The 12,564-nt window shown below is 46.5% G+C and overlaps 1 protein-coding gene across 10 annotated transcripts in view; it reads left to right on the top strand.

The window, feature by feature from the left end:
* Positions 1-480: 480 nt before the first annotated feature.
* The window catches only part of LOC139270467 (endoplasmic reticulum metallopeptidase 1), a 63,178-nt gene continuing 51,094 nt past the window's right edge, over positions 481-12,564 (top strand). For all 10 annotated transcript variants that reach the window (XM_070888449.1, XM_070888446.1, XM_070888444.1 and 7 more), the window contains exons 1-4: positions 481-856; positions 8,174-8,475; positions 10,611-10,738; positions 10,851-10,956. In XM_070888449.1, the coding sequence (XP_070744550.1) occupies positions 522-856; positions 8,174-8,475; positions 10,611-10,738; positions 10,851-10,956 (871 nt within the window). In that variant the 5' untranslated portion in view covers positions 481-521. The remainder of the gene's footprint in view (positions 857-8,173; positions 8,476-10,610; positions 10,739-10,850; positions 10,957-12,564) is intronic.

Genomic DNA, 12,564 nt, shown 5'->3' with positions numbered 1-12,564 from the left:
CATCCCTGATTATAACTGCTCAACCATTGGTGGCTGTGTCTTCAGCTGCCTGGACCCAAAGCTCTGTACTCCCTCCCTGTACCTCTCTGCCTCTCTTTCCTCCTTTAAGACGCTCCTTAAAACCTACCTCTTTAAACAAGCTTTTGGTCATCTACCGCAATTTCTTCTCACGTGGCTCGGTGGCAAATATATCTGTTTTGTTTTATAACACTGCTGTGAAGCACCTTGGGATATTTTACTACATTAAAGGCGCTATATAAATAAAAGTTGTTGTTTGGATTTGCAATTACATTTTTTGTATACTTTAAGGAACAAATAGGGTTTGCAAATGGAGCCCTGGGGTTTTGTGTGTGTGTGTGTGTATGCTGGACAAAGAGGGCGGGCTGCATTATAGTAATAAAGAGGTGCAGCCTTGCCCAGGAATGATTGCAACCTGCTGCAGCAGCATCAGGAGGAGGGCGGGAGGCAGGGACAGGGGCAGGGGCGCACGCGCTGCTGCGGCCGTTGTTGCTTGGGCTCCAATGGCGGCGGTCGCGAAGGACAGGCCGGAGCCGGAGCCGGAGCTGGAGCCGGAGCCGGGCCGCGGGGTGCGGATCCGCGGTTTTAAGGAGCGTCTTAAAAGAGCAAAGAGTCGAGCGGAAGCCCAGCCTCAACCACCACCACCACCACCGTCCAGCGAAGGCCGGGACGTGGCCAAGGCGCGGGGAGAGGTGCCGGAGGCGGCCGCCGTGCTGCTGGCCGCCGCCCACTTGCTGCTGCTCTGGGCACTGATCCAGCTGTCGCTGCGGCAGCTGCTACTGTTGGGACCGGCGGGGCCCGGCGCTGAGCAGGCCGGCTTCAGTGCCCACACGGCAAGGTAAGCCTTCACTGCGCGGGCGGGAGGGAGGGTGGCATCTGGCTTTCACATCCCCAGGAGAGCAGGCCGTTTGTAAAACCAATGCTCCATCTGTTTATGGGTAGAAAGACTTACATTTATATCTTCTTCATCGACAGTCCCTCGGAGTGGAGGAGGACTTGCTTCCACACTAACACGAGTTCTCAGGTGATTGAACAGTCCAATACAGGAACTGCAGTCTCTGGCACAGGTGGGGCAGATACTGGTTGAAGGGACGTGTGGGGGGGGGGCTTGGGTTGCCTGTGCACCCCTTCGGTTGTTTGTACTTAGCTTCTGCATGCTCCCGGCAAAGAGACTCAAGGTGTTCGGCGTATTCTCTGATGCTCCTCCACCACTTTGAGTGCTCTTGGGCCAGGGATTACCTTGAGGATATCCTTGAAGTGTTTTCTCTGCTCTCCTGGGACTCGCCTGCCGTGATGTAGCTCACAGTAGAGTGCTTGTTTCGGACATCTGTCCGCATGCCTGATGTCAATATGGCCTGTCCATTGGAGCGTGGTCAATGCCTCCATGCTGGGGATGTTGGCCTGAGAGAGAACGCTGACGTTGGTGCGCCTATCCTGCCAATGAATTTGCAGAGGCAGCATTGGTGGTGCTTCTCCAGTGCTTTGAGATGTACCATAGTCCATGTCCATGTCCATGTCCATGTCTCTGAAGCATATAGGAGAGTGGATATCACTACTGCTCTGTAGACCATGAGCTTGGTGCTGGGTTTGAGATCCTGATCTTCGAACAATCTTTTCCTCAGGCAGCCAAGTGCTGCACTGGTACACTGAAGGCGGTGTTGGAATTCGTCATTGATGTCTGCCCTTGTTGATGGCAGGCTCCCAAGGTATGGGAAGTGATCCATCTGGTCCAAGGTCTCATCGTGGATCTTGATAACCGGGAAGCAATACTGTGTGGCGGGGGCAGGTTGGTAGAGGATCTTTGTCTTACTGATGTTTAATGTGAGGCCCAGACTCTCGTACGCTTCAGTGAATATATAGCGTCTTTCACGACCATCGGACCTTTCAAAGCGTTTTACCGCCAATGAAGTACTTTTGGAGTGTAGTCACTGTTGTAATGTAGGAAATCAGTCAGCTGATTTTCTCACAGCAAGGTCCCACAAACAGTAATGTGATGATGACCAATTATCTTTTTTTTGTTATGTTGGTTGCAGGATAAATAACTCCCCAGCTCTTCTTCGAAATAGTGCCCTGGGATCTTTTACGTCCACTTGAGGGAGCAGACGGGACCCCTGTTTCACATCTCATCCGTAAGACAGCACCTCTGACACTGCAGCAGTCCCTCAGTACTGCACTGGAGTGTCCGCGTCTTGTGCTCAAGTCCCTGGAGTTGGACTTGAACACACAACCCACTGACTCAGAGGCACGAGTACTACCCACTCAGCCACAGCTGACACTGTAGAAGGCAGACTTGCATTTCTATAGTGCCTTTCACTACCTCGGCGCCTCACAGCCAGTGAAGGACTTTCTGAAGCGTGGTCTCGGGTGATCATATTTTCTAAACCGAATCCCGGGATGCACGGGGTGGGAGCACAGCGAAGTAGCCAGGACGAAAAATGCAGGTTATGCTGTGCAGTGTGGCAATTGTTTTTTTAACAACCTTTATTTTAAATAGTTGCACATAAGACTCGACAACTAGTAAGGAACTAAATTAAATCCGGGGAATGTCCCTGGCAAACCTAGTATGCTCTATGTGGTGTATGTAGGCTCCTTGTGGAGTCATTACTAAAGGCAGGGTCTGGTGCTTAAACTCTGCAGACCTGCAGTCTTTTATTCCAGCTCCTGAGTGTAAACAACAAGCTGTGAGTTCCCTTTTATACTGGGTTTCCTGCCGTGTGCAGGCAACCCTTGGGTCTCCAGCAACAGCACCAGCACCCTCTAGTGTACCGGTAAGGTGTGTACATTCAATGTTGCATACAGTGTTACAGACATCACACAGTAAACAGGCATGCATACACAACAATACTCCGGGGGGGTGATCAGTGTGATGGGCTAGGGGAGGTTGTGGTGAGGGTTGTGTGGTTGCCAGGTGTGACCCATGTGCTTGAGGCTGGCCTCGTACATTTCCCCTCTCTCACACACAGACCATGTGGGTGTCACTGTTGTGGGATCCCTCGGGGAGGTAGCCACGGCAGCAGTGGGTGGTGTGTATACACTGTGATGTGGGTGGTTGTGGGGTGGTGGGCAGGGCAACAACACTAGGTGGGCTCCTTGTCCACCAATGGGGATGAGGGTCAGGTCTTTCCAGGGAAGCTGGAGGATATTGGCCTCATGCTCCTGGTGGTGGCCAGGGGCTGTAGGGCTGGTCTGGTGCCAATTGCTATTGGTGGTGGCTGGGCTGCCCATTGACCACTGTCCCTGTCGTGGGTCTGCTCCCACTGCCTGTATGTGTGTGTCCTGCAAGGGGCATCATGTTCGTTCCAAAGGTCCAGGCTACATGGTCAGGTAGCCTGCTGGACCTGGGGGTCTCCCACAGGGGGATTCCATTGGCATTAGCATGGTCCCTGTAGGACCCATTGTCCTTTGGCAGAGTCCCACCGGTATACATGACACCTTGGCTCTGATCTCATAGTCGAGCCTGCTTTATACATTCTAGCACTAGCATCACTTTTGGGTGTCCTGGTTTCAACAGACATGGTTACATTCGGCACTTCACAATCTCTATCATTATTGTTAAGCATAATAAACTTTTTCTTAACCTTACTGACACCTGCATTCATCTCATTAGTCACATTAGTTAAACCAGCATCACAATTCATGGTTACATTGCATACATTTTCATACTTGCACCATTTAATTGCATCTTTAGCTTTAAAGTCCGTGCACTCAAATAGTTGGAACTTCCCTTTTAAATTTTTTTGGTTACTGGTCTCCTTTAAGGGAGCTTTCAAATCCGATTGGCCGCTCGATGTCACATGATGCTCCTCCATGTTGCCTCGCATTTTGAATGCAGGTCTGCTGCTCACCAAGTAGCAGCCATTTTGTGGTGGTCTTTTCTTCCACATGCTTGTGGTGCTGTAGTCATTCTGTGGTCTTGCTGCAGACAGGCTGTGGTGGTCTTTTCTTCCACAGCACCACTTCGCCTGATGTGGACCCGGTTCATCCAATTCCTGCCCAGCAGCGTGGGTCTGTCGCCGGCTACAATCCACAGGGGGAGTTTGTGCAACACGCCGCCCTGGGAGACCTGGACGTCTACACTGCCAACGCTTTGGATTTTACCTTTGGTGTAGGTGAGCAGCTTTGCCTGGACAGGGGACAGTTTTGGTCGAGTGGCAGGATTCCTCCATATTTTTTCAAAGGTCTTTTGGCTCATCACAGACTGGCTCGCGCCTGTGTCGATCTCCATGGAGACTGGGACCCCGTCGATGTCCACTTCCATCATCCACGGAGAACTTCCGGTGGAGCAGGTAAAGATTCCATACTCCTCTCCCAGGGTTAGAGCAGCTTCATCTTCATCTGTGTCGGAGCCCCGGTGATTAGCCAACTCATCCGAGACACAGTGAGTACAGCCTTTTCTGCACATTCTCTGAAGGTGCTCTTTTTCTTTGCAGCCTTTGCATGCATAGTCTTTGTAGCGGCACTGGGCCACAGCGCCAGCACTGAGCCATTCAGTTTGCCCCATGTGGCGGACTCAGGGTTGCGGGACTCGGGGCAGCATTTCTGCCTTTAGAAGTGTCCATGTGGTGCACTGCGCTCGCCGGTTTAGAATCCTGGGTCAGTATTCACCTGGAGTCGCTGGCCGAAACCATGTCGGCCTGGCTCACTTGAATTGCTTTCTGCAGCGTGACCGTAGTGTCAGCTGAGAGCAATTTGTGTTGGAGGCCTTCGTGGCCGATTCCGATGACAAATATGTCCCTTAGTGCTTCATTAAGGTGGTCGCCAAACTCACGTGGTGCAACTAGTCTTCTTAAGTGTGCAGCATACTTGGCAATTTCTTGGCCCTCAGGTCGCCGGTAAGTGTAGAACCGGTGCCTGGCTGTGAGAATGCTTTCTTTTGGTTTTAATTGTTCCTGTATGATTGTTACAAGTTCCTCATAGCTCTTGGTGGTTGTCTTCTCCGGGGCTAGTAAGTCCCTGACGAGACCGTAGATGGTGGGCCCACAACTGCTGAGCAGGATGGCCCTGCGTTTGTTCGGTAGTGTGGCAGGTGTGTCCCTGACCCTGTTGGCTATAAAGAAGTGTTCCAATCTTTCCACAAAAGCATCCCAATCTTCCCCCTCCGTAAATTGCTGAAAGTTGCTGAGGTTAGACATGTTGAGCGTGTAGTTCGTGATCCCGTATTCCCGTCGCCAGTTGTAGTGTATGTAGGCATCTTTATTAATGACTCCACGATGCAGGGTATGGTGCTTCAACTCTGCAGACCTGCAGTCTTTTATTCCAGCTCCTGAGTGCCGAACAACAAGCTGTGAGTTCCCTTTTATACTGGCAACCCATGGGTCTCCAGCAACAGCACCCTCTAGTGTACCGGTAAGGTGTGTACAGAACAAGGGTACATTCAATGTTGCATATCGTGTTACAGACATCACACAGTAAACAAGCATGCATACACAACACCCTCCAATCCTCAGCCCACCGGTCATGAATGGCCTCCAGCTCCTCTCGTGCTGCTTCTCCAGAGCCACAAGACCGTGGAAGAGAGGCCATAGGCAGAGTCCAACCTGGATCTGTAAATGGTCACCTGAACATTAATTTGAGTTTGAACATATATAGAAATCACCTTAATTAGTATCTGACAATCGGTTTCAGTTGGGCAGAACCAAATGGAGCAAGATTACGGCAGCAATTAGTATACAGGCTGTGAACTGTTTGAATATTAAGTTTTATTTCAGCCTAATGCATCTATTTGCTTTAATTATAATGAATTCTAAGATATGAACAACAGTGATTACACAGTGAGGCAATGACTAAATGGTAGTTTCTAGTTGCTAGCAAGCATTCTTAGTTTGTATTGGCTCATTTTCCAATCCTTTCTGGCTACAGGTGTGGTGCTGGAGGATGACATAGAAACATAGAAAATAGGTGCAGGAGCAGGCCATTCAGCCCTTCTAGCCTGCACCGCCATTCAATGAGTTCATGGCTGAACATGAAACTTCAGTACCCCCTAATGTGGTACCTTTGTTTCAGAAGGGAGAGAGGGACAGACCGAGTAATTACAGGCCAGTCAGCCTAACCTCGGTGTTGGGGAAAATTATTGGAAAAAATTCTGATGACAGGATAAATCTTCATTTAGAAAGTCAGCATGGATTTGTTATGGGAAGGTCGTGTCTGACTAACTTGATTGAATTTTTTGAGGAGGTAACCACGAGGGTCGATGAGGGCAGTGCATTTGATGTGTATATGGATTTTAGCAAGGCTTTTGACATGATCCCACATGGTCACAAAAGTAAAAGCCCATGGGATCCAAAATTGGCTCCGAGGTAGGATGGATGTTTTTGTGACTGGAAGGATGTTTCCAGTAGGGTTCCGCAGGGCTCAGTACTAGGTCCCTTGCTTTTTGTGGTGTATATCCTGAATGTAGGGGATATGATTAAGAAGTTTGCAGATGATACAAAAATTGGCCGTGTGATTGATAATGAAGACAGCTGTCGACTGCAGGAAGATATAAATGAACTGGTCAGGTGAGCAGAACAGTGGCAAATGGAATTCAATCCATAGAAGTGTGAGGTAATGCATTTGGGGAAGGATAACCAGGCAAGGAAATATACAAAAATGGTAGGATCAGAGGAACCTTGGAGTGCATGTCCACAGATCCCTGAAGATAGCAGGACAGGTAGATAAGGTGGTTAAAAAGGCATATGGAATGCTTGCCTTTATTAGCCGAGGCATAGAATATAAGAGCAGGGAGGTTATGCTTGAACTGTATAAAACACTAGTTAGGCCACAGCTCGCGTACTGCGTGCAGTTCTGGTCACCACATTACAGGAAAGATGTGATTGCACTAGAGAGGTGTCAGAGGAGATTTATGAGAATTTTAGTTATGAGGAGATTGGATAGGCTGGGGTCGTTTTCTTTGGAACAGAGGAAGCTAAGGGGAGACCTAATTGAGGTGTATAAAATTATAAATGGCCTACATAGGTCCTTCCTATCCACTATTTCCCCTAGCAGAGGGGTCAATAACCAGGGTGCATAGATTTAAAGTAATTGGTAGGATGTTTAGAGGGGACTTGAGGGGAAATTTATTCACCCAGAGGGTTGTGGGGGTCTGGAACTCATTGCCTGAAAGGGTGGTTGAGGCAGCAACCCTCATCACATTTTTTAAAATTACTTGGATGTGCACTTGAAGTGCTGTAACCAAGGCTACGGACTAAGCTGGAAAGTGGGATTAGACTGGGTAGCTCTTTGGCGGCCGGCACGGACACAATGGGCCGAATTGCCGCCTTCTGTGCTGTAAATTTCTATAATTCTGTTCTTTAGTAAAGGTTCACTGCTTCTGGAACTACTTGGAAATGTTGTGGTACCTAGTACTGTTTCCATTTTGATCAGAAGGTTGAGCGTTTGAGCCCCACACCAAGGCTTAAGAACACAAGCTGAGCTTCCATTTGGTTGCTGCTCCTCTGTTTAGCTGAGACCAGAAAACTGTGTGAGCCTGCAGTTGTGGTGCAGCAGAGTTCCCACTCCTGATTGCTCTCAAGTGATCATTGATGGAAAATGCATATATGTGGACACTGGCTCAACTGTGATGACTTTAGCAATTGAATTGTTTGTTGAGGCTCAAGTATGAAGACCAGTCATATGTGCATGGTATCTTCTGAGCTATCTCCCAGTGTGAGTCACTACCTTGGGGGAAGATTGGGGAGGGAGAAAAAAAGGGTCTTAATTTTTTTTTCAGCCAGTTTCCAATTTAAGGATTTTAAAAAAGAAGAGTAATTCTGTATGATCGAGAATTTAAAGGGTGGGGAAATGTCTTGTATGATGCAGTGGGTTCAGCCCAGACTAATGGGATGTACAAGTCTTTGACTCCTTCACACTTTTGCTCATGATTCAGTATGAATGGCAGTAAATTGCTCAGAAGTGCTGATTTTGGGGAATGTAAAATCCACACTAGTGCAATAAGTGGTTCTCTTCTGAAATCGGGGCATAATGCAGTGAGCTGAAATCTGCATCAATTCTGGATATATATGATGGTGGTTACTGAAAGATCTAGGCTGCTGGAAATCTATTTGAATGTGCAGTTGAGGTTCATGGGCAAGAGGCTAAAGGTTGATGTCGATTCAAAAAGTGCTCCGAATAAAACTCTTGTTTAATAAGGCGACAAAACCTTCATTGTCTTTTTTAGGAAACATCTCCAGCACATCACTGATTTTGGGCCCAGGCCTGCTGGGAGCCCTGCCAATGAAATCCTGACTGTCAACTACCTGCTAAAACAGATCCAGAAAATCCAAGAAGGAAGTGCAGCAGCACATAGCATAGCAGTAGATATCCAGAGACCAAGTGGCTCCTTCAGCATTGACTTTCTGGGAGGTTTCAGCAGTTACTATCATAATATTACTAATATTGTCGTGAAGCTGGAACCAAAAGATGGAGCAAAGCATGCAGTGCTTGCAAACTGCCATTTTGATTCAGTGGCCAACAGTCCAGGTAAAATGACTATTTTCCTTTCGCCCTACTCTCTGAATAATCAGTAATCTGTACTGTGTTCCTATATTTTGCAATCTAGTTGCAATTGGTATTTCAGGGTGTACGTACTGGTACTATAGCCTGACACAGTATCTTGGGCAGCGTGTGGAAGAGTTTTTGTGTCTGCCTCTCCAGCTACTGTGGAAGAGGGTCAGGATTGCTCGACTGACTCGCTAAAGAAATAAAGCTCCTTTTAATGTCGCAATACTCAAATGGCCTTCCGTTTAATACAAGGCTTGTATGAATTGAAGGAATACAATCTTTTAGGGGTATCAATGACAAAATTCATGTCTTTAGGCACTTCTGTTACTAACACAGTCCTTTATCCCATTTCATTAATTCCATTACCTCACACGCTCCTCATAGCCCCATAAAATTGGGTTTCTGGTCTCTGCAGGCATGCTGGGCTCTACCATAAAATGGAGCACATGGGACCGTCTCCCCATGTTAACGTTACTAAAGCCAGTTCCCATATCTTGAAGGCAGCATCCGACGATAGTTTTAGTGGGCCAAAGACCCCATTGAAACCTAAGATTGTCCACATTATGGATGTATAGCTGACAGAGGGAGACCTGGGCATCTGCAGTTGACTGTACTCCTGAAATATCAGATGCAACTAGATGGTAGCAGAGGAACTGGGGATGGGGTCTCAGTGTTTGGAGGTGAAACCAGAAATGAAACAGTTGGTGGAGGGAGGGGGGGGAAAATTTCTGACGTGGAAGAACCTTGGGATGTTTTTCCACTTTTAAAGGTGCTATATAAATCTAAGTAGGAGTTGTTGTTTTGCGGAACTGCCGTGAAAGCTGGAAACCGATTGAACTTTTTTCCAACGATCTGATTGGGTGTGTGGATGCCATGGTTACCATGGACAAATCAACAATGTTGAAGCTCACTACAGTATTATAATCACACAGAAAAGATATTTAATTATAAAATAGCCATATAAGGTAGATGGTGAGTAAAAGACCAGATAGATTCTTCCAAGGGATAAATGAAAAAGACTTGTGTTTATATAGTGCACCGCATGTCTCGAAGCGCTTTACAGCCAATTAAGTACTTTTGGAGTGTGGGAACATGGGGTACAAACAGCAGGTTAGGATATAGAAGATATATTTTCTGAGTTCCTCACATTTCGACAGCGGAAGGAGCACGCGACAACCCAGGCACCCCACCAACCTGTTCCTTCAACCACCGTTTGCCCCACCTGTGACAGGGACTAGGTCTCGCATTGGACCCTTCAGTCACCTGAGAACTCATTTCTAGTGCAGAAGCAAGTCATCCTTGATTCCGAGGGACTGCCTATGATGATGATTCTTCAGAATTGTGACTCTTTATACCAATTTCAGATCCAATCACATTAACTAACTTTTTTTTAAACTATGTAGGTTTCCGTGGGGCATGTATTCGGAGAAACTTAAAACATTAAATATAAATCTGCATCAGTTTTCAAGATTCTTTTGTGTAACTAGTTTAGTTTCATTTTTAATTAAAACATTTTTTCAAGGACTCCTGGAATCCCAGCAGCTGTCAATACAGAGGAAGTCTTGCTTTTGTCTGGGTTAATTTGTATTAAAAGTATAAATGCCAATGATCCATGTAGAATGATAGAAATTTACAGCACAGAAGAAGCCATTTCAGTCCATCGTGTCTGCGCCGGCCAACAAAGCTATCTAGCCTAATCCCAATTTCCAGCTCTTGATCTGTAGCCCTGTACGTTACGGCACTTTTTAAATGTGGTGAGAGTTTCTGCCTCTACCACCCTTTCAGGCAGTGAGTTCCAGACTGCCAACCACCCTCTGGGTGAAGAAATTTCCCCTCAAATCCCCTCTCAACCTCCTACCAATTAATTTAAATCAATGCCCACTGGTTGTTGACTGCTCTGCTAAGGGAAATAGGTCCTTCCTATCCACTCGAAGCCCCTCATAATTTTATACACCACAATAAGGTCTCCCCTCTGCCTCCTCTGTTCCAAAGAAAACAACCCCAGCCTATCCAATCTTTCCTCATAGCTAAAATTCTCCAGTCCAGGCAACATCCTCGTAAATCTCCTCTGTACCCTCTCCAGTGCAATCTGAAGAGTTGCTTGTTTTTGACAGGTGCCAGTGATGATGCAGTCAGTTGTGCAGTTATGCTGGAAGTTCTGAATGCACTGTCTAAATCATCTACTCCCCTGCAACACGCAGTCATATTTGTTTTCAATGGAGCAGAAGAGAATATTTTGCAAGTAAGTTTATAACGTGGACCAATATGTTGAATATCGACAACACCAAAGTAACACCGCCTTAACCTTTCTGACCTTGAATGTACCATCCTGTGCTTGTTTTATTTTTTGGCAGGCAAGCCATGGATTTATTACACAGCACCCTTGGGCTAAGCTCATAAGGGCATTTATTAACCTCGAAGCTGCTGGTGTAGGAGGGAAGGAGCTTGTTTTTCAGTCAGGTAACCCATTGTTTTGTTTGTGGTGGAAACTGGTTATTATACAATGGTTGTTGTATGTGCTCTGTTTTAATTAGAAATCAGGAAGGCAAATTGTGGGCAAGAGGAGCATTTCAAAACTTGCTGCTACTTGCATTTCTTTTTTCATCCTCATTCATGTAGTCTATTTCCAAAGCCAGGACCTTGAGGAGCTGGTGGCAACTTGAAGGTAAACCTAATAGTGTCATGTATCTTACATTATTATATATAACTGTATCCCAACATGCTATACATGACTGTAATAAGATATGACCTGTAACCACCAGCATACCTTGCCACCGGGGGTGCACTTGCAAAAGACAGGTATATAAGCACAGGTCTCGGGCAAGTGCAGCATTCCAGAGCTGTGAAATAAAAGATGCAGGTCCAGAGTGACCTTGACTTCACTACATGCCTCATGTGAATTTGTACTGAGGGGACAGGACTTTACAAATAGAATTCTCTAAAGCCAGTAGCTGGAAAGACTTTTTAATGCTGGCTTTTACTGGTGACTGGCCTTCGGCAGGTTTCCCTTTGGATTGCAGCCATCTTTTGGGACGTGCTCCATATAGCATAAAAGCAGCCGCAGTGAATATGGGACCTCTGGCTAACTGAGCAAGTATGTTTTATTTTCATATTGCAGTATGTGTTTTTGGCAGGCTTAGAATTCAGCCGGCACTGGATGTGGCCTCAATTTCTGCACCAGTGAATTAAGGGGAGTGATTCAAAAAATAAGTTTTGAGTACTGATAATTTTAATACCAAACCAGTACTCCAATGGATGTGGGAAAACCTAGTGGAACTGCAGTGGAAAAAAATAATCTACTGTCATCTTTACTGTTAGTCTATTTGTGAGCAGGCTGGTCTTGTCTTCCACTCTTGGATGAGTCATATCTTCTTCCACTGAACCCTTTTATGTGCATCCATCACCTCTAGACTCGACGACTCCAATGCTGTCTTTGTTGTCCTTCTATCATCTTCCCTCTGTAAACTCTCCACTTGTCCGAAACTTGGCTGCATGTGTGTTCTGTCTTGCACTAAGTCGCAATAGTTCCTCACCCGGTCCGTACGACCCTACCTTGGCTTCCTGGCCCCGCCACCTTAAATTTACAGTTCTTTTCTTGTCTTTAAGTCTGTCCATGGGTTCACCCCACTCTATATTTGCAACCTCCTGCAGCCCTATAACCACCTCCTGATTCTGGCCTCTTTTGCACCACCCTCCTCACAATTGGTGGCAGAACTACCTTCTGGAATTCCCTTCTTAAACCTCTCATTTTATTTATTTTCAAAAACCTCCTCAAAACCCATCTCTTCAACTTGTTTGGTTACTCGCATGTCTCTGGAATGTTTTGGAACTGTTTTGTTGTAAAGAAGCTACATAAAAAGCTACATAATGTTGAATCTGTGACTGTTCTATGCAGAAACTGCTGAAAGATCTATTTTGGAAGGTGGCAGCTGTCAACAAAAGCATCCCACCCCAATACCCTTCCTATTGGCTAAATAAATAAAATCATACAAGGCGACTGAGTAACACCATGCGCTTTCACTTTGGGGACCTAGTGAGTTCAGCCTAGACGGATTGGATAAAATGCTG

Source organism: Pristiophorus japonicus, chromosome 1, assembly GCF_044704955.1.
Source record: "Pristiophorus japonicus isolate sPriJap1 chromosome 1, sPriJap1.hap1, whole genome shotgun sequence".
In the NCBI taxonomy this organism is placed as follows: Eukaryota; Metazoa; Chordata; class Chondrichthyes; family Pristiophoridae; genus Pristiophorus; species Pristiophorus japonicus.
Note: the sequence above shows the minus strand (reverse complement) of the source record. Positions and strands in the feature narration are given on the sequence as shown.